The sequence below is a fragment of the Terrapene carolina genome, unplaced genomic scaffold (assembly GCF_002925995.2).
Source record: "Terrapene carolina triunguis isolate 2854851 unplaced genomic scaffold, T_m_triunguis-2.0 Scaffold88, whole genome shotgun sequence".
NCBI lineage: Eukaryota > Metazoa > Chordata > Testudines > Emydidae > Terrapene > Terrapene triunguis.
In genome coordinates, this window is record NW_020664439.1 from 46,038,914 (window position 1) to 46,065,886 (window position 26,973).

Sequence of the window (26,973 nt, forward strand, 5' to 3'; positions counted from 1 at the left end):
CAGGCATACAAGCATAGTTGCTGATGTAAAATTCGTCTACACACATTTGTGTGCGACAGTGGCTGATTTTACAAGACACACTGAGAAGTGGCTATCCATTGAAAGTCAGGCTCAAACTCCAAATACACCTCTACCCCAATATAACGCTGTCCTCGGGAGCCAAAAAATCTTACCGCGTTATAGGTGAAACCGCGTTATAGCGAACTTGCTTTGATCCGCCGGAGTGCGCAGCCCCTCCCCCGGAGCGCTGCTTTACCAAGTTATATCCGAATTCATGTTATATCGGGTCGCGTTATATCGGGGTAGAGGTGTGGTTAGTTTTCCAAAAATTAACATTTATGAAATGTCCAACTTCTACCAACATGAATGCTGTTACAGTCAGTTTCTGTAAGTCCGGGAAGCTGGGCTGGAGCAAATAACAGACCCTCACAATTCCACATTAAGTTTAACAGATTTCTTTCGATCTGTTAAACAAAACCTAATACCCAGGTACACAGAATGCAAAGTATCTAGTACTGAGAATTCAGATTCATTTGTTACTCCCCTTTAACAATGATTTGTAGACAACCCCTAAGGAAGCATTTATGGTCTATGGCAGAATTGTCTGTATCAGTTTTCCAAACGGGGGGTCACAACCTTCAGAGGGTTGCAAGATTTTGTGCCATCAGGGAGGAGGGGTAAGGAGCAGCGTGAGGGAGGCGGGGGCTCTGGAGGGGACACGCGCGGCACCCAATCCCGCTCTGCCTGCTGGGCCCTCCAAGAACCGCCGGCCTCTCCACTTGGCGTTGCTGGAAGCCTTGAGCCAGCAGGGAGGGGAGGCAGAGACGCTGCTGATGGTCCCATTCTGGGGTGCACGGCGCTGGCTGCAGAGAGGCAGAAGAATCCAAGGGAGTGGCGGTGCTGAAATGAGAACCCCCAGCCTGGCAGGGAGCTGCAGCACTGGGGAGCCGGAGTGCCCAGTCCGTGTGCTCTGCCTGCTCCACGTTGCAATGACAACTCCCTCCCACTACCCTGGGGAGTGGGTGACAAGGGAGAGTAGGGCTGGCTGTGGGACCGGGCGGCACAGGGTTGAAAAAATCTGCCTCCTCCCAAGAAATATCTGAACTGGCCCCACTGCTTCAGGGGATGGGGGTGGGGGAAAAAGTTTGGGAACCACTAGTCTATAGTGTCAGCAGTGAGATGCCATCCCCCATTCAACAAAGGGCAGAGACTGCAGTAAAAAAAAGTTCTCCTTTCACTGCCACATAATCCTTCAAGGACCAGCTCTGTCCTTTGCAAGCCTTCCCTTGGAACAAGTTGCTGTGAACACAGTCTACACCGTTTGCTGGGGGAAGGTGTACCTGTACAGAGCTGCTCTCTTCCTTTTTATGATGCACGTTACTGGCACGCTCAGATCTTCCAGAAACCAAGGCAGCCACTTACACATTATGAAAATATTTTCTCTTATCAACTGTGCGACTCTAGTTTTAAATATCCTTCACGTGTTTTTCTAGACTTATGGTGTGATCAGTGGTGTCAACACCAATATGAAGCAAAATATTTCCTTATGTGATCGTTGAGACAACAGTTACCACAAGCTACCATGAAATAATTATTATGCAAACAAAGCAGGGTGAGAATGGAATGACAAATCTAAAGGGAAAATTCAGCTAAGCCCAGACTTCTGTGCTCAAATGTTCCCAAGACCAGGCTTATTACAGCAAAGAAAACTTTTAGCTAACCTTTTTTCCATCTCTTCTGCTCACTTCATCCCTTCTGAAAACCTCTTGGTATTACTGGTTCACTAACAACACCCCAGAATGGAACACCACAAATACCAGAAGTCTCATTCACACCCTGTGCAATCCAGGATAATGGCAGAGGTGTCTTCTGGGATACCCCAGGAAATAGCAAGAGGATTTCACTGTGGGAGAACAGGATTTTTGAAGTGTTACTATATCAAAAAAGAAAGTTACTGCAGGGCTGGATGTGACCCAGCCTAGTCAGGGGGCCAAGGCAGCAGAGAATTCTGGACTTTGCCAGTCACCTTTAAAGTAACATCATACCTTATTTTCAGTTTCCTGTTCACATATTTTGAATTTCCACTTTTTGGGGAAAAGGAAGTAGGCGGAGGAGAGTAAAGGCAGTTTATAGCACTGTATGAACTACAAGAAAACATGCTTTAACAACACATTCTGTCAAACCCACCCACAGAAATTTCCTTTTGCAAAAGACTGGCATTTTGAAAGCTGAGCGTTATGCCAACACACAGAACCACTCCAGGAATTCAATAATCTCATTCTTTCCTACAATAATTTGTTCCTACATAACTGGGGTCTTCATTGGTGTAAGGGGGTGGTTGTGTGTTGTTTTCAGTTGAAAACAGAATTGGATAACAGATCTCTAATGGATGGTTTGATAGCTTATGATTATTTGCACTGGAATGAAAATAGGTACATGATTCTCCATAGGAAAATCTTCAGTCATTATTTGCAGCACATACAAGCCATAGACCAATTTAACATTACCATTTAGTAACCGAGTCCCCATGATGGGTAGGAGAGGGCATGAAAGGGGTAAGATCTTTCCCACTGAAGTGGGGAAGATTCCAATATAAAGAGAGATTTATAACCAACAGAAGCTTAAAGCCAGCAAATATTTTGATTTGTTTAATAAAACTATTTGAACAGTTATGGTTTAGTATCTTTCACTGAAATGTGTGTTACTTATAGAGGTAACAAGCAGTATGTTTTCCCTGGAAAAAACAGCACTATCTATATTTTTTTAATATTGAGGACATGCCAACACAGATTGAAGTATCACTTTCAGTCTTGCTTTGAAAAACTGAGACTCATCAGCTTCAAAACACAGTCTTAACCTGTGATCTTTATATGCACTGGAAAGAGCTGGCGTTTCTTAGAAGCAGGGAAAACTCTCTCTGGGACTCCTGGGGAGGACAAGCCGTCTCCATCACTGTGTTGCAATGGAAACATCCCCTTTGGAAATATATCCTAGTAGGAATCTTACAGTTTTTCGAACTGTATATATAAATCCCCTACATCTACATAGTCAGTTTTAACAGATGCTTCTAAACAACCAGACAAAGGAATTTTCCCCAAGAAAAAACCTCACTTTATAAAGGGGAAAAAATATTGGTAAAAAATTAAATGGAAACTGGTGTGATCTCCAAAAAAGTGGAGAAATGAAGCAAAACATTCCTGTCAGGAATCACAGAATCTAATTTCCTTCTTAGAACAGAGCTCTGTGTGTTTGGATACACTGCACCAGCAGTAAAGTCTTCATGTTCTTCTGCTTAGCCAAGGGAAACCAAAAGGTCCTGGAGATCTTTACGCAGCAGACAAGTGGTGATGCTGCTGCTTTGGGGGTGCAAGCTCCAGAAGTGCGTGGACTGTCACTGCTACCTGTGTCAAACCTTTCTCTTCTAAAATATGCAGAGGCAAACATAATCGCTCCTACATGGGAAAAACACAACAAAAAGACAAAAACAAAGAAAAGGGATGAAAACCACTCAACTGAAAAGAAAAGAAAAAAAATGCAAATTAAACAAGCAGAAGGAGACTGAAATATGAAATGGTATGGACACCTAAACAAAAATATCTATGGAAATAAACCTTTACCTCTGGATAAGCCAGCTGTAAATGTGACACCAAGGTAACAAACCAGCAAACTCTTGGACAATCATTTTGTTTGTTTATTCATCAGCACTCATGAAAAATATATGTACAAATAAGGACTGTTTTCAGGGGAGCAGGTGAGAAGAGGGAAATCACCCATTTGCCCTTACTTCACTCAAATGACATCACTTGATGAAATCAGAATTGGATTGACTGTGGGGCCTTTACTTCAATCTGGTAAACATGATCACAGATCAAGAGTACAACAGGAATGGTGTTTTGATTTCCGTACACAACAGGGATGTGGGGGAGTCCTCAAACACCGTTGTTCAGCTCCCAGATGTGAATAAGCAAACACACTTTTTAAAGCTTTTAACAAATACTGAGATACTAGCATGTGCTTTGGAAATATTGTGCAATAAATCTGAGAAGTATCCGCATGCTTAAGAGCAGTTCTTGTCAACAGCAAGAGATATATTACCCCCACAAAAACCTCTTAAAACAACACCACACCACACATTTGGTCTGATCTTTCCTACTAGACACACAGCAGAAAGCCATGTGAAAGAAGAAAACAGAAGAGCACATTAGTTGTTTTATGGCAAAATAGGGTCTTGTTTATACGCACAATTGATTGGCCTTCAAAAAGGATTAGGGCTGTCAATCGCAGTTAACTCACGCGATTAACTCTAAAAAAACTAATCGCCATTAATCGCACTTGTAACAATAGAATACCAATTGAAATTTATTAAATATTTGTGGATGTTTTTCTACATTTTCAATATTTATTTCAATTACAACACAGAATACAAAGTGCACAGTGCTCAATTTATATTATTATTTTTATTACAGATATATGCACTGTAAAAATGATATACAAAAGAAATAGTATTTTTCAATTCACCTCATACAAGTACTGTAGTGCAATCTCTTTATCATGAAAAGAGAACTTACAAATGTAGAATTATGTATAAAAAAACTGCATTCAAAAATAAAACAGTGTAAAACTTTAGAGCCTACAAGTCCACTCAGTCCTACTTCTTGGTCAGCCAATCACTTAGACAAACGAGGTTGGTTACAATTTGCAGGAGACAATGCTGCCTGCTTCTTGTTTACAATGTCACCTGAAAGTGAGAACAGGTGTTCGCATGGCACTATTTTAGCCGGCATCGCAAGATATTTACGTGCCAGATGCGCTAAAGATTCATATGTCCCTTCATGCTTCAATCACCATTCCAGAGGACATGCGTCCATGCTGATGACAGGTTCTGCTCAATAACGATCCAAAGCAGTGCGGACCAACGCATGTTCATTTTCATTATCTGAGTCAGATGCCACCAGCAGAAGGTTGATTTTTCTTTTTTGGTGGTTTGGGTTCTATAGTTTCCGCATCAGAGTGTTGCTCTTTTAAGACTTCTGAAAGCATGCTCCACACCTTGTCCCTCTCAAATTTTGGAAGGCACTTCAGATTCTTAAACCCTGAGTCGAGTGCAGTAGCTATTTTTAGAAATCTCACATCGGTACCTTCTTTGCGTTCTGTCAAATCTGCAGTGAAAGTGTTCTTAAAACGAACACGTGCTGGGTCATCATCCGAGACTGCTATAACATGAAATATATGCAGAATGCAGGTAAAACAGAGCAGGAGACATACAATTCTCCCCCCAAGGAGTACAGTCACAAATTTAATTGACGCATTATTTTTTTAATGAGCATCATCAGCACGGAAGCATGTCCTCTGGAATGGTGGCTGAAGCATGAAGGGGCATACGAATGTTTAGCATATCTGGCATGTAAATATCTTGCAACGCCAGCTACAGAAGTGCCACGCAAACACCTGTTCTCACTTTCAGGTGACATTGTAAATAAAAGCAGGGAGCAGTATCTCCCATCAATGTAAACAAACTTGTTTTTCTTAGTGATTGGCTGAACAAGAAATAGGACTGAGTGGACTTGTAGGCTCTAAAGTTTTACATTGTTTTATTTTTGAATGCAGGTTTTTTTGTACATAATTCTACATTTGTAAGTTTAACTTTCATGATAAAGAGATTGCACTACAGTATTCGTATGAGGTGAATTGAAAAATATTTTTGTTTTGTTTTTTACAGTGCAAATATTTGTAATAAAAAATAAGTATAAAGTGAGCACTGTACACTTTGTGTTGTGTTGTAATTGAAATTAATATATTTGAAAATGTAGTAAACATCCAAAAATATTTAAAATAAATGGTATTCTATTATTGCTTAACAGTGCGAGTAATCACGATTAATTTTTTTAATCGCTTGACAACCCTAAAAAGGATACATGTAAAAAGTGCTGTTCTTACTGTTAAAAAGAATACAACGAAGAATTACCAGGAATATTTTAAAGGCAAATATCCTCAATATAGGAATAAAAGAAAGTCATTCTTGAGCTATCAGTTATTCATCTTTCACAGGCATTCTTTTTTAATACAAGTCATCTCAGAAAAGCACCCTTACTAAGTAGTAGTACTTAAAAATATCTAGTGTGGAATGAACTTTCAAGGCATTTACGGAGTTGTGCTGTTGTGTGTATAATATGAGTTTAGGGCCTGATCCTGCAACCAACTTCACAGAGGCTGTCCGCCTGTGCTCAGGCAGAATCCCACTGACCTCAGCGAAGCTTCATGCAGGGGTCCAACCATGGAGAGTCAAATGCGGAATCAGGTCCTTGGATTTCTACTTTAAAAAAACCTGATACCCCATATCTGGCCACTCTGTAAACCCTGGAGAATCTTTATACATTTCTTTATATATGCACATGGCAACCTGATTTTCTACACTGCTTGCATCTTCTGTGAAGACTTGGAAAAAAAAAAATCTTCAAATTCTTGGCAATGTGTGAGCGATCAGAGCCTGGACTCCTCATGTGGAGACCTCGACAGGAGACACACTGCATAAGTGCAACCTGCAATTCTTGAGATCAGACTGACACCTTTCAGGTCCAATAAACAAGGAGGCGTCACTCTTAGACTAGAGAAAAATACAATTACCGATAAAATATCTGTGGATTTCAGCCTTTTAAAAATATATAAACAAACAAGGGGAAATGATCTGGAATGAATCCATACCACAGAGACAGACAAAAAGGCTTAAAACTGGAAGGCACCGTTATTGTAAACCCTTGCAGTTTTTATCACAGTGTTCATTAAGAGAAGTTAATAAAGGCAACTGAGTTAGTTTTAGTCCATACCAGTAAACAGTGTAAAAACAGCTCCAATGGTCAATTTTTTTAAATAACTGTAATCCTGCCTTTTGTGGGGGAAAAACAAGCACGTTCTCCTCAGGCAGAATTCCCAGACAGGAATGTTCTGTGTCAAATCACAATGTGATCTGAAAAGGAGGCAAGCAACTCCCATTAACCTACTCTTAGGTTCGTTAGCCCTACTTTTATAACAAGGCTCAGCAGATCATGCATATTAAAAAACATTTTCAATGGCCATTATAGCATTTGCAACTCAGCTACGTACGACGCAGTGCTTCAGACTTACTACTGTGTTACTACTGCTGAAACACTGCACTGCAGCAGCTAAGCTGGGCTTAAGAGCTGTTGACCATATTTCTTAGGATTAAGAGGAATTCATTGAAACACATTCAGAAAAGGACAAATTACTTAATACTCACTTGTAACTGGTCTCTGAACACAGTCTCCTAATCAATCTACACTGGGGAGACGTGGTCTCTTGCACACAGCATCAGGAGTACCCTGAAGCTCTAAGACATTTTTGGAACTCTGACTTGAATCAAGTGGGAGGGCAGAATGGGAACTCAGTCTAAACATTCAATAACTGAGCAGGAGAGATGTGGCAAATCTGGATTAAAAACTAGGCTAATGGGTCCCAGCCTTTGCGGGTAACAATCAATATACTGGGCTTGATCATTGCCACTACTTCCCATTAAACTGTAGTTGGTCTAATCTGGAATAGAGCTTGCGCGGCTCCAAATGCCACTCTTGCAAACATGACACTGATTTTTGAAGGAGCCCAAGCTTCACAGTAAGTACTAACACCCCTCCCCCCCCCTTGCCACATGGCAGTGGTGCACTGGCACCCAACACAGAAGCTCTTCATCTAGGTAGGGAAGAGGCAGGTTCAGTACAAGTTACAGAACTTTGAAGGACGGCTGACTGAGAAGCACCAGGCTAGGTAATACTGCCCAAAATAGTGAGCTCCATGTAGTGACTCTGCAAATGAGGAAACAGAACTGATCAGTGTCTAACTACTTTTGTTGGCAAACCCTGAAGGAAGTGGGGCTCTAATATAGAGTTCACATGACAGTCCCATTAAAACAATAGCAAACAACAGAAAAAGGCAGATAATTGGTTTGGTGTCAAAAGAAAAAGTTGGATGGCCTTTGTCTGCTCCTTTTGACATCCAATTTATGGATCACGGTCTCCCTGAGAATGCATGAAAGCAATAGAATACAGCGTGCCGCTGAAAAATTCTGAAGACTACCTGAGTTTTGCAAAACAGTGAAGAGTGAATACGTTATTAGAGCCTGTAGCCCACAATTCTATGATGCAAAGATTCTGATCATGAGGAGGAGGAAGAGACTTATGGAATAAGGTTGGGTTTGAGCTCACACCAATCAAGTGCCTGCTCCAGATGTTTGCTATGAGGACCACAGTAATATTCCATGACACTACAAGGTTTCTGATGGGATTTAAAGATAGCTCATCTTGCACCAGGAACCAGATTTTTCCCAGTGTGGATGAAAATGTTCAGCTCCTCTACAAACTCCATGCTTGATGTATTCGGCTACGTGGACACTGTGCCGCTGCAGCCGCGCCGTTCTAAGGTGCACTGCGCGGCTGCTCTTTGTCGCTGGGAGAGAGCTCTCCCGGTGACGAAATCAAACCACCTCCACTGAGGGGCAGTAGCTTCATCCCACCAACGAAGCACTGTCCACACCAGTGCTTTTCATCATTAAAACTTTTGTCATTCAGGGGGGTGTTTTTTCACCCCCGAGCAACAGAAGTTTGAACGAGGCAAGTGCCAGTGTAGACAAAGCCTTAGTAAGGTAAAGTAGCTCAGGATTTATTGTCAGCCTAAGTGCCTATTTTTAGGCTTTGTCTACACTACCACTTTTGTTGGTCAGGGTGTGAAAAGCTCCCCCCCCCGCCCCCCCGGCCGACCGACAGCGGTTTCCCCAGCACTTTTGCTGGTGGACGGCACTATGTCGGCAGGAGATGCTCTTTGGGGGCGGTTTAATTATGTTGGCAGAAGAGCTCTCTCCTGCCGGCAAAGAACGGCTACACAGGAGACCTTACAGTGGCACTGCTGTAGCGGTATAGCTGTGCCGCTGTATGGTCTGTAGTGTAGACACAGCCTTAGTAAAATGAGACGCTATTCAGAACCTAACAATACAAGAAATCCAAGACTTTAGCAAAAAGGGTTGAGGAAACTGGCACGTAAAAAAACTCTAGAGCACTCCTGATCAAAAGAATCGTAGGCCACGTCTCCTAAGACAGTAAGATATAACCAGGCACATTGACATGTAAAGAAAACACAGTATTTTTCACACATATATATCACTTTTCATCAGAGGAACTCAAAGCACTTTATAAATGTGGGTGGTATTCCCATTTTACAAATGGGGAAACTGAGGTACAGTGGAGCTGTGATTTTCCCATGTTACACAGCCATTCAATAGAGTTGTGACTAGAACCCAGTGCACTAAACCCTAGTCCCTTACTCTAGCCACTGCACAATAATGCCTCCCCTTGTAAGTAGAACGCTTGCTAAACATCGCACAAATACAAACTTGTAACAATGTCAAAGATTGTCACCTGGGTGTACCAAAGAGCGTTTTTACATTGTACATGTCAACTCTGACTGGTGATCAGAAAGAATGCACTTATCCAAACAGTTCTTGACAAAAACAAAGCCTTTACCAATCGCTGAAGTGATGTAGCGAGTCGGCAGCACCACTGTCCTTCAGCTAGAGGAAAAAGACCCAGCGATAGAACATACAGAGCGTTAGCATTAGAGTACAGTAAAATGCCACAAAGCCCCAAAGCTGGATGGAAAGAGAGACAAGAGTGGATTCTTCTGACTCTGTCCCCAAGGAAAGAAGAGTTTCAACTGTCCTTTTAACGCTGAGGTTTAGCTGAAGAATGTCAGAAGGGGAACAAAGATTGTCCTGTCCAAAGTGTGTGAGCAGGAAGGGAAAACAGACAGAAAAACAGAGTCAGTTGATCAACCGTGCAAGTATCCACGAAGCAGTCAGTCATCTGACATTTCAAATACATCCAACAATTTCAAGGAGTAAATTACAACTGGTTAATTCTCACAAAGGAATCTGCAAGACTTCTGTTCTAAAGAACTACCTCCTTATATGCATTTTGTGTTCATTAGTGTGTCAGTCTGTCTAGTTTAAATATGTAATAAAATCTCTTCAATAAAACAGCTGACAGTTGTCGTGTTAGTTCAAAACCATTATATTTTGGAAGTCAGAAATAAATTGGATAAGATATTCTTAACTACCACTGGCTGTATATGAGTCTTCACGTTCTACATACTTAATCCATACTTTAATTAGTGAAATTATTCAAAATGGCACAAACAGAGCAGATTATTTACCTGTAATTGATCTCTGAATGTAGTATTCTGCATAGATACCAAATATTTAATCACCTGGCTTAAGTGTTCTAAAATTATCAACATTTCTGGACTTTTCACCTCCTCCAACAGAGGCATCAACTGTAAACAATGATGGATAGGTGCGAATATAGCATATCATAGTGTCCAACTGTCAGTTTCTTTTGATCCAAGACCGCCAAGTCACACAGTTTTATACATCTATTCCACTGGAATACTGGAATATGAGTGTGGCTCTATGCAAGATACTACCTTTAGAGAACAATAATTACAGGTAACTCGTTTGCCCTCTTAAAAGGTAAGTATTTCTACATAGGTCCATACTTTGAGACATCCTTCTATTTCTGTAAGCTCAGAATTTAAATGAAAGGAGACACACACAGGCATTTTTTCAATAACAGTACACTAGACTGGCATTCTCATGCAGACATCCGACCTTCTCTGCTCAGGGGCAGAGGAGACATGTAAGGGTGAGTTAAGAGTTCAGGTGGGGAGTCACTCAGCTAAGTATTCACAAAGGCCTTGTTCTTCAGGAACTCTAATTTGAAGTTCAACGCAGATTCTAGGTAGGTCAGTCTTGCCTGCCTCTGGGCACCTACATGCACATCTAGCGTAATGGAGTCCACACCATAGACTTGCATTCAGTGTATAGACTTGAGCAACTTAGTAGATATGACCTACTATTTCACTTGTCCTCTCCCTTCAGCTCCCTGGAATATGAACTCACTCTGAGTGAGACTGACAAAGTGAATGACTTTGGTTTACTTCAACACCTCTAGTTAGTGCAGCACTCGAAAGTAACAGTGGGTCCCTCACTGCAGTGTTCCAACCTCATGCACCAATGAGTCTTAAGAGATTAATGGGCAGCTAAATAAGGAGTTTATCCTAAATTTTTGATGGCTTAAGGCAATCAGCTGTAATACGTCTTGAAAGTGAAGCTATCAATGACTTAATCCAGGCAAATACTGCTTTAGCAGTGACTGTCCAGCAATCACTTTCAGAAGTAGTTATGAGTCATTGGCTCCATTTTTCCCTTTCAGAGACGTCTTTCAAAAAGCAAACAGGATAAAAGAAAAAAACATGAAGCAAAACTGCAATGTGAATTCTAACACTTACTTTGTAATGTAAGGAAACATAGCAATTAATGCACCAGAGAAAAAAACAACAGCAAAACAGAGTAAGTAGCTATTAAAACATCAAAGTCACCTTTGCACTGAGATCAACTGGTGTCAGAAGTGAAGTGGGGAAGGAGGGAAAGAGAAAGAAAAGACAGTTGGACTATGATGTGCTATATTGTATATCTATATTTCCATCTCTTAGCTCTTGCCCCAAGAGAGAATGTGCAGTGTTTTGGAAGGTGAAGAGGAATTCCAGAAAGTACTAGACCTTGAGAGCAAGAACATATAACAAAAGGAGTGGAGATCTATGAACAGATGACTACTCATTAGAGAACAGACCAATATAATGGTTTCTTCTTAGACAATCCAATTGTTCACATAAAATAACTGAGAAGTAGGTTTTGCTCTGAAGGCAGAACAGAAACCTTGGTACTGGGGGGGAAAACACTCAAAACTATATCAATTTTTTTTTTATTTTTAAAGCCTCTTGGATTAACACCAAACATATGGTCTCAAGAAACCTGAATGACGTTTTTCAAAACCAGATTCTTAATGCACCTCCTCATTCTGCTTGACAGAATCAGACTGAGCCCAACTATAATGAACTTTCTCTAGATCACAGTAAGTGAAGCATACTCTTTGCAAACCATTATAGCAACTTTATTTTGCTTCCTGAGACAATACAAAACTAAATCAGCTCTTTCTTGTTATATGTACCTTACATGTGAACCTACAGTAATAAATTTTACACATTTGTATTGTCCCCAAACATTTCAGAAAGATCTGTTTTGTAAAGTACCATACAATACAGTATACCTGACAATACAGGAATAGGAGGGGATTTACCTGAGGCACACCAATCTTTCTGCAAGCTTCCAGGAAATTCTCCACATTTCGTCTGCATTTTGCCATTGTTAGCTTAGGCTGCAAAGAAGCAGGGGAAGAAGGCATACAAAGTTCTTAATTGGCAGGATTTTTAAAAATAAAGCTTTTGGGTTAAATAAACTCATAATAAATCTGCAGGCCAAAAACGCGTCATGATGACATAAGCTTGTCTAATTCAAAACAGAGCTCTGTTACAGGGTGGTTGGCCATTTCCTTAGAAAGGCAGGCATGAAGTGAAAAGCTAACTCACGAAGTGCTGAGATGGATATTTTAATGGAAAAAGTATTTTGATCTGTGCAAAATATACACACAAAGTGTTATAAGATAGGCTGCACATTTGGTGTCTATTTTGAGTGGCTGCAATAACCTAATCTTAAAAATACATTTAGAATAAAGCATACATACATAGCTCCAGTACGGTGACCTTTGAATTTCAGAGCAATTTTATGATATGAACCAACCTGGAGCCTATTCTGAATTATTAAATTATATGCATGTTTAAAACATATTTCAGTTAACAAAGAAGTACAAAAAGAGCCAGATGAAACCAGAGAAAATGGAAGCTGCTGCCTAAGTTCCTTACAAGTGTGTTTCATATGGTTAACAGCAGAGTTCTAAATTGTATTTATCAGATTTTTCTTGAACAATGGGCATTTTCTGGTTAACTTCAACACTTTTACACAGACTTTAATTACTGGAAAAAGAATAGACTAGACAAACAGAAACAAGACATAAGATGCCCCTTTTCTCCCTTGTGCTGGCTACCCACATTGTGGGTAACAGTGGACCGGGCAGCTTCTGTGAGGCTAATACTCCCCCCTCTAAGCAGGTGGGTGGGAAGCTGCTGGAGCTTCAGCTCCACACCCTCAATGTGCCAGACAGCACAGCTGAGCTGGTACAGAGGGGTAAAGAATCTGTGCCAGGTTAAGGGTTGATGCAGATTTCCCCCTACTGGAGTAAGGAGGGAAAACAGAGAACATATTATGGCTGAGTCACAATAGAACCCCATTCCGCTCTCCAGGCACTGCGACTATACGCTGCCTCTTACTCAGGGCTTGTGGCAACATCATGATTTAGCTCATAATGGAGAGTTGGAACCATCTAATTCCACGGAGGACAGGGCACAGAGAATATCTTCATTATGAAGTGAGTTTACTGAATAGCAGCTATATGCATCCATTTTTTGAGGATTCTGTAATCTGCCTAAAATGCCATCATATCTATTTAGTCTGTTATTTAAACAATGGGAACATCTGCATGATCAAACAAGACCAGAGAAGACAAACCATAATGATATGGCACACAATGCTGTAAGTGCCAGTTAGAGTTCTAACACAAGTACTGTCTCCAAAATAAATCAAAGCAAAACTTAACATACATTTTCTCCAGAGACTCCCTTTGGTTTTCCTTTTTTATTTATATAGTCATTCACCATGTTTTAAAATCATAACAAGCAAAAAAAATCTGCCTTTATGAGAGCAAAATGCACATTATATATTCAAAATACACTTGTATATTTCAAGTAGGCAAGAGCCCACGGGGGTGTCTTGTATAGCTCTGTTGGATTCTAACTTATGAAGCACTCCTGTGGGTATGCTACAAGCACTAAGGGAAGGCAGACAATTTCCCATGCTCCACCGATCTTCAAGTAGTCTATTAGGTTGCCTAAAAAAAACCCCAACGAAATGAACAAACTTGCAACAACAACAGGATCAATACTGTAAGTGACTCCTCTTCATTTCCTGATTCTCATACCTTCTCTAGCTACATGTGGTATTTTGGTGGTACACATTTTTAGTTGCCACTGATGAAGTTATAGATACAGGTACTTTTCCTGCAGTACTTTCCAAAATTTCTAAAGCACTGCCCAAAATATTGCAGTCAGGAAACACAGAAGTATCTTAAGCAATTTCTCTTGCTGGGTGTACTTCCTGCTACAAACACTCCCAGAATACACGAAGATTAAGTTCCTGTCCTTCTGTTCCCAAAAGTGTGTATCTGGGCTTATCTGCGTTGTGCTCAAGGGACTTTGAACAATCTGATCAATATGCCCTATCAAAATTCCTAAGAGAAAGAGTTGATGGTAATTTAAGTGGATCCAGGAATGGGAGTCTATTCACATCAATTGAGATGGAATTCTGATTCCCTATTTCTTTCTTATGTTTTCTGTATTGTGTTGCCACACATGCATTTAAATGCTATATATCCCAGCTATCTGTCCTTCTCAGTTTCTAAGGCCTTTTGACCCTCTGAAATATCCTGTTTTGGTTCTCATATTGAATCCTGCCTTTTGTTTTACTAAAATATAAAGTTCTCAAGTCCTATACATAGTTCAATTAATAAAATCTGTGTTAGAAGTAACTATTTAATATAGCCACACAAATGTCACTAGCTTTTTTATGGCTTTGCTACGCATTCTGCTTAGGCAAAGGAGACTGGTATTTTGTCAGCTCTGCCCAACATCAGAAGAAGATGCTACATGTAGTCCTCACATGGACTATGAAACGCTATGATGAGACCCAGACAACTACAACACACTGTTACATCTTTGTATACTTACTACAGCAGGCGAGGGGACATGGATGCTGGGAACAGATCGAGGCCGCACATGATTGGCTAAGTGGCAGAGAACAACTCCGTCAGTAAGAGCTGCTCCAAGATCACTGGGCAAAGGCACTTTTAACCGTGACTCAATATTCTACAAAAGAATGAAAAACATCCAACAAAATATGTATCACACAAAGCAAATAAGAATACAGTTAAATGATTAAATGCTGCTGCTCTTCTCAAACATTTCATAACAGCAAAACCTCTCATGGACCAACATCCCTCTTAATTCTCTGGGGCTTGGTTCTCAAAAGGTTTCATTCTGTGGACCACCAGGATTCACAACTGACCACAGTTTGAAAGCTACTGAGTTAAAAGACAAATGGAGTTTTCACAGTGCAGCACATGGAATTAAAATCCAGGAACTGAGATAAAAAGAATGTTACTCAAAATTGATGAAAACCACAAATCCCAGGGTGAGTAATCAAGGTCCAAGAAATATATTCCACATCCTCCAGGTACTCAGAGATTAGATGTACTATGAAAATAGTTGTCTTAAATGTAGGAGTGGAATGTAGTCACCAGAGGCAAGAGATAATATTTTCCCTGCAAAGGAAAACTGAACTACTACATTTAATCAGTTTAAGTTATCTTAAGCAGGAAAAGGCAATGAAGTGTAGTGGTTACAGCAGAAGAGAACAGGCTTCCAATTCACGGGTTCTATTCCGGCCTCATTCAATATATCATTTGCAGTCAAGCTGTAGCCGTGTTGTTCCCAGGATATTAGAGAGACAAGGTGGGAGAAGTAATAGCTTTTATTGGATCAATCTCTGTTGATGAAAGAGACAAGCTTTCGAGCTACACAAAGCTTAGAGCCTGCCTGTTTCATTCAGTGTATGACCTTTGGCAAATCACTCTTCTGTATTTCAGTTTACACATCTGCAAAATGAGTTTGGTTTTATACTTAAAACTCCAACCTACCGAGGAAGTAGGTTGTGAGGCTCAATATATGCAAGGTCCTTTCAGATCAACAGATGAAAGGAGCTACATCAGTACAAAATATTATTTAGAGAACATGCTGGGTTATGGTTTCCTTTAAGTCAGGGGTGGGCAAATTACAGCCTGTGAGCCTTTTTAAGCCAGCTCGCGAGCCGCATCACGTGGCTCTTCCCTGCTCCGTCGGGGGCGCTGGATCGGAAGCTGCACCACACGGCTCGGCCCCGTTCCGTCCGGGGCGCTGGGTCGGGGCCGCACCACGCAGTTCGGCCCCACTCTGGCACTCCGGCCAGGGAGCAAGGTTGGGGACCGCACCGTGCAGCTCCCGGAAGCTGCAGCATGGCCCCGCTCCGGCTCCTACGCGCTCCAATCGGAGCTGCAGGGGCGGCGCCTGCGGATGGGGCACCATGCAGAGCCGCCTGGCTGTGCGCCCGCATAGGAGCCAGAGAAGGGACATGCCACTGCTTTTGGGAGCCGCTTGAGGTAAGCGCCGCTCAGAGCCTGCACCCCTCTCCCCACGCCCAGCCCTGATCCCCCTCCCACTCTCCAAACCATTTGATCCCATCCTGGAACACCTTCCCTGAACCCCAAACCTCTCATCCCCAGCTCCACGCAGAGCCCACAGCCCAGCCAGAACCTGCACCACTTCCCGCACCCCTGCCCCAGCCCTGCTCCCCCTATCGCCCTCCGAACCCCTTAGTCCCAGCCCAGAGCACCCTCCTACACCCCAAACGCCTCATCCCCAGCCCCACCCCAGAGCCGACACCCCCTCCCACACCCCAAACCCAATTTTGTGAGCATTCATGGCCCGCCATACAATTTCTATTCCCCAAAGTGGCCCTCGTGCCAAAAAGTTTGCTCCCCCTGCTTTAAGTTCATGAGTGGAAGAAAAAAATCCATTCTGGTGAAGTGCTTACATTCACTACTGTATTAGCATCAGCATTTATGGAATGAGTAAGAAGTCTTATTTCCTGACAAAGTTTCAAACAATTACAATGATAACTTACATTTCTAGTATCAGAGGGGTAGCTGTGTTAGTCTGGATCTGTAAAAAGCGACAAAGAGTCCTGTGGCACCTTATAGACTAATAGTCTTATATTCTATAAGGTGTCACAGGACTCTGTCGCTTTTTACATTTCTAGGTACCTTTCATCCCAGAAGATTCCAAACCACTTTACAAACACTTCTAAGAGTCACTTCCGGCACTACAGAAATGCAGCCATCTCTGGGGTGAAACACTGCAGCAGCATAACAGACCATAGCATTTTTATTATTTATTATGTGTCCTGTGGTAGTCTAGTGCCAGTCATGGACCACAACTCCACTGTGCTAATTTCAGTACAAACACAGAACAAAAGGACAGTCCCTGCCCCACCCTCTAAGGGCTTGTCTTCAGTACCAGGGTAAACGACCAAAGTTACGTTACTCCAGCTACATGAATAAGGTGGCTGGAGTCGACGCAGCTTAAGTCGACTTACCCCAGTGTCTTCACTGCACTGCGTCGATGGGAGATGCTCTCCTGTCGACTTACCTTACTCTTCTGGGAGAGCTGGAATACTGGAGTCGACCGGAGAGCGCTCTGCCGTCGATTTAGCGGGTCTTCACGAGACCCACTAAATCGACACCCGCTGCATCGATTGCAGCAGCGATCTCCCCGGTAGTGAAGACAAGCCCTAAATATAAGACGGGAGACAACACGTGGATACCGACCGATGGGTAGTAAAAGGAAACATGATATTAGTTAGCAGTGGTCTGAGACACCAATTGCCTAACCATTGCCAAGCTTTTTGTAGGCATCATGGCAAAGGAGAGTTTTAAGAAGGGATTTGAAAGAGGACAATGATGTTTACAGGGAGTTCCTCCCAACTGGGAGGGGCAGCCTGGGAGAAAGCACAAAGATGCTCTTTAAATCTTCAAACAAGTGGGAGATGAACACAGGCTTCATTGGCAATCAGGTGGGAGTGGACAACTTGACAGTGTACGAAAAGTGATATTATACAACAGGAGTAAGATGAAGAATATTGTAACCAACTGAATGGAAAAATTTTAGATTGTGAAGTTACTAACATTTAATTTATCCCAAACACTATGGCTGGTTAAATGAAGCAAGCCCAAAACAACGAAGAAACATTTGCATCATACTTGCAGTGAATTTGCTAAAACGTTTGTATATTAGTTACTGCTAGTACACACCTTCCGCAGTTGCTCTATTAGCTCCAACTCTTCCTCACGTTGCTTGGAGTTCTGCCTTGCTCTGGGGTCTGTAGAATCATTAGGAGGAGATGAGGCAGAAGAGGGAGATGAAGCAACAGCTAGAAAAACAGCATGAAGGAAAGTGACAAACTGCGTTTGGTTGGGAGGTATTCCTTTAATGCAGTATTATACACTCACAGTATGCAAGTTTGGGTACAGTACATTTCTATTCACAAATTGATTTCCTCCCTTAGATTATTAATCTAAGCAAGGCTTAGATGCTGTTAATTTTCTTTTGCCCAATAAACACTTGCATAAAAAGGATTAATTTTAGATAGCTGAAATGTTGCTCTGTACAACTTTCATCAGTCTTACTACAAAGGTATGAATTCTGGTATGTACTACAGTACAATGCAAAGTCTATAACGCTGCCTTCGTTGCTGTCAAGGGGATTAATAAATAGCATTACAGTAGCCTCTTAAAGTATAAATCCAGGAGAGCAGAACACTAGTCTCCCCCCCCACACACACACACACACTCCACAAATTTGCACATCAAATTCTTTGATATTTGTTAAATTTATGTATTACCAAGACAAAAATATTGGACTTATTACAAATGGGACTATAATGGTTTATTCTAAGAAAGTTTAGCGACTGGTGTCCACAGATAGGTCTCTAAAGCTAATTTGATGAGAATAAAGCTACTGTCGCCAAGATAATGCAATTGTGCAAAAACTGGTTAACATGGAAGTTAATGTAACTTTGTTACACAGTCCAGCTTCTCCCGCTATATAACCTACCTTTGTTCATTTCATCCCTTACAGCTGCTCGGAAAAGGAAACTTTCAGGTCGCTGGGAAGGGTTTCTATAGGAAGGAGGAGTGGCAGGGCCAGGATACAGAGAGGAAAGGTGGACTGAACAAATGTGGAAAGGCACAGGAAAGGAAAGGAGGACAAAGAAGAAAAAAGTTACAAGTTTAGCACTGTAGTAATTAAAAGAACAAAATAAAATTATAACATAATGACAAGATAAATTACAGCCAGGCATGATAAAAGCATAGGACAGAAAGAGGCACCTTCAAGAGCACTTGCATGCGAAGCACATTCCATGCACTTTTACCAACAAATTGTTCCATTTTGTATTTAATGTGTCATCAGGGCAACACCAATGCCAGAGCCTGGAAAATGTGGAGCCCCACTACTTCCCACAGAATGTGCCAGCAGCTCTGTGCTCTATTTACATATGTGACTCAAGAGAGAATTTAACAACAAATCAGACCCACAGACAGAGCAGTCCAGCTTACGGATAGGAATGACATCTTTAACAGTCTAGCTATGCAAGCAAGCAATTCAACCTACTTTATCCCTTCTTTTTAGACTTTTTGCATCTCTCTCCTGTTACCTGTTTGGGTAGTCGGTGAAGCTGCTGATATAGTAGATCTGTCATCACTCTGTGGACAAATAAGTAAAACAGCATTAATGATGCTTATTGAGAAAGGCTACGACTAGCTTTTCAGAAGTTACCGTCCACCTAGACACATTTCAGAAAAAAAAATATAAAGGAAAAAACAGCCTATTGTTAAAAAAAGATGTACAATAGGCACTTGTTTTGCAGAACCGATGCAAGTTGTCTTCTTCAAGGAATAAAACGGCGAACGAGGTATTGCTTCTGGAAAGGACAGTGGCAATGCTGTGTTTGAATATTTTTCAGGGTGGGAATAGGGATATTACCTGTTTTTCAATTAAATATCATGCAAAACGTGCAAGACAGCAGCTTTGATTCGAATACACAACCCGCTCTAAATCTTTGCAAGAGCAAAATTAGTATTAATTGAATTTCACTCTCCTGCCCACCCTCGGAGTAATATTGTGGTTAGAACTAATGAAAGTGCTGATCAAAGATTAGTTAATGATGGATTGATGATTTCTTGTGATTAATGCTTTTTACTATTCAATATAATAAAGTTTCCATAGCAGATGATGATGTACGTTTTATGGTAAGCGTAAACTTGTAAAGAAAAAGAGCCGTGACATTTCTAGTAAGCTACAAGTCAGTCGATGGCTTGGGGAAGAGAAAATAAAAGAAATGGTGACAGGCAACAAGAATGTAAGAATCGATCCATACAGGGATTGAAACCCTGCTAGCTGCTAACATAGTTGCATGGTTTAGGCTCACTGAAGATAGGACCAAAAGCTAAAGCAACATAAAACCTACTGCAATTTAATCAGGTCAGTCAAGTTCATAACCTCTGAATTTCAGATTAAAAGCTGGCAGACTAGCACATATTAAAATAGAATTATGGATCGCAGAGTTTTTTGTTGGCTTTACTGGTGAATAATAGCTAGAGATACCTTGACAGATCTGAAGGCATGAGGCAGGGTGGTAGCACAGCCCTCTTGATTCAACCCTGACAGCGACTGAACACGGAAAGAAAGAAGGCAGTACCAACATTAGCAAACAGTTGACAGGATGTGCATGGGCAAAATGCACCAGTAAGATTAAAAAGGGGCAGGTACTTACAAATGTTCAAGTGTTGCAAAGATATTAGTGGGGAGAGGTAAAAATGCCAGAATATTTATTTGCTAAATCTAAAATGCAATTAAAATTTTCCTACCCTCAAAAATATTACAGTCCATGAACTTGAAAGATGGGATGTTTCATTTAAAACAAGAACACAATCACATCAAAAGCAGAACTAAGAACTATCATATTGGTAGAAAGCTCTTCAGTCATATACTGCACTGGTCACCACACTCACTGACACGAAAGCCACTAATTAATTTTAAACCACTAATCAGAATAAACAGATTTGCATACACTTTCAAAATACAAATTTCACGTTGAATTGAATAGGTTGTTTTCCTAGTAACTTCATGAATGTGCAGAAAACAACATCATCTGATTGGCTCCAAGGCACAACATCTGATTATTTTCACAATGAAAAATTTAAAAAGTGATATTTGTGAGTTAAAATCCCAGAGACAGAAACTAGGCTATCAGAGAAGATGTCTGAAATGAAGCTTTTCAATGCTTTAGTGAGCAAATTGCCCTCACTAGGAGGGTGGTGAAGCACTGGAATGGGTTACCTAGGGAGGTGGTGGAATCTCCTTCTTTCGAGGTTTTTAAGGTCAGGCTTGACAAAGCCTTGGCTGGGATGATTTAGCTGGGGATTGGTCCTGGTTTGAGCAGGGGGTTGGACTAGATGACCTCCTGAGGTCCCTTCCAACCCTGATCTTCTATGATTCTATTATTCATATTTTAATAAATGTCAAAGAGGCAGAGGATGAACTACTCTTCACATTTACACAGTGGTTCTTGCTTTTTACTGGTAGAAGTTTTTAAACCAATAGCTGCAGCTTGGGGACCAAGGTCTGGAAAAGCAATATTTGGTGCCCGTATGCTGGCTAGCTATGGACCCCTCAGCTGTTACTTCTGCTCTCAAATATGTGCAATGAGTGTGATGAAAAGGCTACAGCCTACATAGTCTGCTAGAGAGCAAAGGAGAGTCCACATAAAGACACACTGACTATACACCCTGACTGCTAAGTCTTGCCCATGACTCAACACACAAAGGGCCTGTAGTGTGTCAACATGGCAAGTTATAGGGGAGTCTGGATCAGGCACAACAGTTTCACTGTGGTTCTACCCAGTCCTACATTTTCCTGCACACAGGAAATGCAAACTCAGAACTGTGCCCTTAGATTTTAAGTGGCACAAACTAGACTATATCCTTCAAGTTATTAGAGAGTACACTCAAAGCAGCACAATTCAGGAGCTGGATGAGTAAAGAAGGGACAGTACTTTCCAAAACTGTTTTCAAATAATACTTGAACGTATACAAAACAACAAAAGGTTACTACCTCCAACAACCATCTAGGTGTAATGCACACACACTTGTTTGTTGAAATCTTAACATGACTGTTACCACACTGCCCCTTTCAAAAAACAGACAGAAGTCATCTCTTACCGAAGCTATGTGCAGGGCCAGCCTTAAGCACAAGTATCTTGGTAGCCTTAGTAGCTCGCAAGACAACTTCCTCACCACATTAATATAGTGGGGGAGGGGAAGGGGTGTTGTGAGGCCTGGTTCGTGCCTGGGATACAGTTGACAAAACAAGTAAAGAACACACAGGCTTTTAAATGATGCCTAAAGAAAGGGATTTGCGCAGGCCCACAACATTAACTGAACACTTTGTTTCTATAAGGCCTGGTCTACACTAACCCCCCAAGTCGAACTAAGGTACGCAACTTCAGCTACGTGAATAACGTAGCTGAAGTCGACATACCTTAGTTTGAACTTACCGCGGTTCAGACGCGGTCCACACGCGGCAGCCAGGCTCCCCGTCGACTCCGCGGTACTCCTCTCGCCGAGCTGGAGTACCGCAGTCGACGGCGATCACTTCCTGGTTCGACTTATCGCGTCCAGACCAGACGCGATAAGTCGAACCCAGAACTTCGATTCCCAGCCGCCGAACTAGCAGCTGGGTGTAGACAAGCCCTAAGAAAAGAGCAAGTCATCCCTGACACAGGCTAACAGAAAGGCTTAGACACAAATCACACACCCATCAGCAGGCAACAGGGAGGAAACAGCGGTACACAAAAGGGTAAGACAGCCACAACAGTAACACACTGCATGCTCTTCACCTGTTTGAGAGTCCCCGGCCTTCTTTTAATGGTATTGGTGTTATTGTCAATCTCAAACACAAAGAGAGGCTCAAAGCCATTCTGTCAGGAATAGCAGAGGAAAGAGAGAGGACAAAGAGGAGGAAGTAAAGTGAGGCAAAGAATCATCTTGAGAAGACGTAGATTCAACGACAAAGGAACCAGGATACTGGTCTTGGTGACAGGTTCAACAATTCATTCCTAAAATATGCTGCTGTAAACTCTTCACTTGGCCTCCATGCTCAGCTCTTATGACTGAAGTCATAGGAACTTCCCCGCACTAGAACTAATTGCAGCATATAGGGATTGTACAGAGCAGATTCAAAAGAAGAACTGTGCCCTAGATGAATCAGGATATTACAATTTAATGTCTGTACTATGGGTGAATTCAATAATTAAGTATTTAAATACTGAAAAGGACACCCTCTGTCTGATAGTCAGAAAAATCAAAAATACAAGTTACAATATCGCTAAATCCTGCTCACTTTACTCACACAATTATTACTGCCCTGCAGTAGTGCTTTCAGGTCCTAATTGTGGATCATGGCCCCAACGTACTAGGTGCTGTGCACACAATGAAAAGATGGTCCATGACCCAAAGAGCTTATGATCCAAGTATAAGATGAGACATGACAGGTGAATACCACAACCAGGGTGAAGCCCAGGCAACCGTGAGAGGACAAATACAGTAAAAAGCAGTGGTCACAGCACAGGCTGAGACCTTGGTATTGTCAATGCAAGTAACCTCAGTTATAATCAATGGGACTACTTTCGTGAGTAAGGCAAGCAGGATTTGGTTCTCGTGTACAACTGACACATGGATAACAACCCCCTTTGACGCCCCTCAGAGAACATCAATTTCTCTCTCTCATTTTTTAGCAAACTTTTAGTCAGTCTAGCTGAAATTAATCAACAAGATTGAAGTTCATCACAGTGTGCACATTTCCGATACTATGGTCTAACTCCACTTGTCATGGTATCACTTTAATTCACACACATTAGAAGAAACATACGACTAATCTGTACTACTATTAGTGCTTACAGGAATAGTATGTGTATCTGTGTATTGTGAGGACAACAGACCTTTATAAAAGGAAAGTGTACAAACAAAATAAAGTACTACAGCTGAAAGTCTACAGCATTTCACAAATCACAAAATTAGGCAAAGTTTATCTTTACAGCAACCATTCTCATGAAGGGCAACATTTACAAAGAGGCCCAAGAAATATATGGTGTGAGACTTCAAAAGAAGGCTGCAAACCTAAGTTCCTTTTCCATTACCACTTTCTATGCATGCAAGAAGAGCATAAAGGGGGGGAAAGCATACAAAGTTTTCCAATCAACCTGTTTTCATGCAGTTTCCTTACAAGCAGGTGAAACTATTGTTTAGAGCAGCGGTTCTCAAATTGTGGGTCAGGACCCCAAAGTGGGTTGGGACCCCGTTTTAATGGTGTCACAAAAGCTGGTGTTAGATTTGTTGGGGTCTGGGGCTGAAGCCGACAACTGAGCCCCACCACCCAGGGCTGAAGCCCACACCCAAGGGCTTGAGTCCTGAGCAGCGGGGCTCAGGTTACAGGCCTACACCCCCCACTCCTGCTCTGATGGTGGGGTTTGGGTGGGCTCAAGCTTCAGTCCACCCTCATGAGGTCGTGTAATAATTTTTGTTGTCAGAAGGGGGTCACGGTGCAATGAAGTTTGAGAACCACTGGTTTAGAACAAAAGAAAAGCAACTTCTCAGTTTGCAGAGCTCTGACGTAATGAGGGAAATGCCAAACAAAAGGTCTTTATTATAGTTCTACATAAATCTCCATTGTGTTTAAAATAGAACACTACTCCCATAAAGCAAGAGTAATTGTTAGAGTCTCCACTGGAATAAAATTAGGTACTTTCAAATAAAATTTATCTGCAAGTTCAGAAGTGCACAATAATTACTTAGGTCAAATTCACTAAAATCCATATAATCATTCATAGTTTTTTAAAGCAGAGAAAAGAAAAGTGGTGTTTATTCTTCCCAAGTCCACCTAGACACATTTCAGAAAATAAATATAAAGGAAAAAACAGCCATCAAGAAGTGGGAGTGAAGCATGTAACGCTCTCTGCACACCAGAGGAAGAAGAAATCCTTTCCAGAATGTACAAAAGCTAGCTGTGAAAGAAAAATAAATTACATTTCAAATCCCTAAGGCTGGTGAAAGCGACAGATGAAGCCTAACTGGAGTTAAAGTAGTTTTAACTCCAATCACAAACAACTCTTTTGAAGCAGACTGATAACTTGCCCAATAACAGGTATCTGTTCTTTTTTAGAAACAGTACTTTTTTATAAATGTAAATGCTACATTTTATGAAATTTCCATGGCTCAATGTTTCAATTACTCATTAGAAACAGTTTTCCTGGTTTATATAATCAATAGGCATGTATGATCATTCTCAGTAGAAAACAATCTGCAGCACATGATGAACAGTTCATCAGAACTGGTACTTTCAGGCAGAGAGTACTGGATTATTATAATTTAATAATTCTGCAAAATAGTAAAAGTAACAGACTGAGGAAACCAATTTAACAGTTTGATGTAAAAATTTCCCTATTAGCCTGGCTGTCACTTGGTAAAATATGCAGATGTGAACATGAGTGAAGATATTAAAAGGAGGCCACAGTGATTAAAGTCCCAGTAACATAACAGGGAAAACACATTTCTGAAATCTCCATGTAGTTATGTACAGCATATAAAATGCAGTAGATTAATTTAATACTTCACCAATTGAACAACAACATCAAATAGAAAAGATTCCCTACAATATGCCTTATAAATATATTTCAAACACTTGAAGTTCATAAAAACTGAATATCAACAACTGGGAGAAAAATAACCTTTTCTGTTTAGTTTTTCCCCCCTGAATTTATTATATAAGAATGAGTAAATAAGTAAAATATATTCTACACTACAAGATAATGATCTATATAGATCAGGGGTCGGCAACCTTTCAGAAGTGGGGTATCAAGTCTTCATTTATTCACTGTAATTTAAGGTTTGGCGTGCCAGTAATACATGTTAACGTTTTTAGAAGGTCGCTCTCTGTAAGTCTATAATAGATAACTAAATTATACTTAGCCTGCTGCCGGCCTGGGGTTCCGTTCATCCAGGCTGGCAGCGGGCTGAGCAGGGCCGGCGGCTGGGACCCCGGCTGGCAGCAGAGTGCCACTAAAAATCGACTTGCGTGCCACCTTTGGCACGCGTGCTGCAGGTTGCCGACCCCTGATATAGATAGTTCTAGGCATGACCATATCTAAAAGCAAAAGCTAAATGTAACTCCTTAATTTATTACATACCCTATTTCTTATTGTTCCAACATCTAATCTGTATTTAATATGAAATGAAGCACTTGAGTAGTGAGAGAGATGCCAAGCATTATGCAATCCCAACAATCTGAATAGGGACAATCTTCACAATTTTGACCTCTCTACTATCGAGTTTCAATGCTCCTGAGCTGCACTTGATAACCTTGCTGTACACAGGAACACTCAGGCAGAGAACTGAAGGGTATGTAATAAAAAAATAAATCTGAGGCATGCAGTCATGCAATGGCAGGCAGATCTGATGCATTTTCTGTAGGCGATGAAAGGAGAAAACTACTGCATTAACTCAACTCTTTAGTTACTATGGATCTCTCTAAGGTACTATGAAAGGAATAGCATAAAACATGAATGAAGTAGCTCTATTAATGTTTAAACTTTTTTAAAACATCCAGAATCGGTGATTTTATACACACTTTCACTGATAAACAGTGAAACAGAAGCAAAGAATAATATGTGACTTGTGAACTTCCTCTTCTGTTACCATAGTCTATGATGACTAAGACCCTAGATCCAACAAATAAGGCAATGATTGGTAGGCAAACAAGTTAAGGCAGGAGGACACATCTCCAAGCTTTATATTAATGTTGTGAAACTAAAGTGTTAGGTAACGTGCAGGTGAGCCAAATAGAAGAATGTACTAAAGTTGGACTGTTAATGAGGTAACATAAGAGACAAAGGAGTGAGGTAATATCTTTTATTGGACCAACTTCTGTTGGTGAGAGAGACACGCTTTTGATCTTACACCAAGCTCTTCTTCAGGTAACACTGCATTTTAGAAACTGTTCTCCAGCAACAGTTATATCATTACACTCTTATTAAAATGTTTAGCTTTTGCAAACATGGGGAAATTTCAGTGTATTAACACTGGATGCATAACAGCTGGAAGGCAGTGCAAATGTGAATTCAATAGTATCAGAGTTCACAACAAAATCAAATCACTTTGCAGCGAAGATAGCCATGTTTTATGCTATTCAGATTAGCTCTAC

The 26,973-nt window shown here is 41.1% G+C and overlaps 1 protein-coding gene across 1 annotated transcript in view; it reads right to left on the reverse strand.

Moving 5' to 3' along the window:
• Positions 1–243: 243 nt before the first annotated feature.
• The window catches only part of LRCH3 (leucine rich repeats and calponin homology domain containing 3), a 102,065-nt gene continuing 75,335 nt past the window's right edge, over positions 244–26,973 (reverse strand). The window contains 7 exon segments of the mRNA XM_026650120.1: positions 244–3,452; positions 12,195–12,272; positions 14,794–14,931; positions 17,970–18,088; positions 18,772–18,885; positions 19,373–19,421; positions 22,616–22,696. Coding sequence (XP_026505905.1) covers positions 3,327–3,452; positions 12,195–12,272; positions 14,794–14,931; positions 17,970–18,088; positions 18,772–18,885; positions 19,373–19,421; positions 22,616–22,696 — 705 coding nt within the window. The 3' untranslated portion in view covers positions 244–3,326.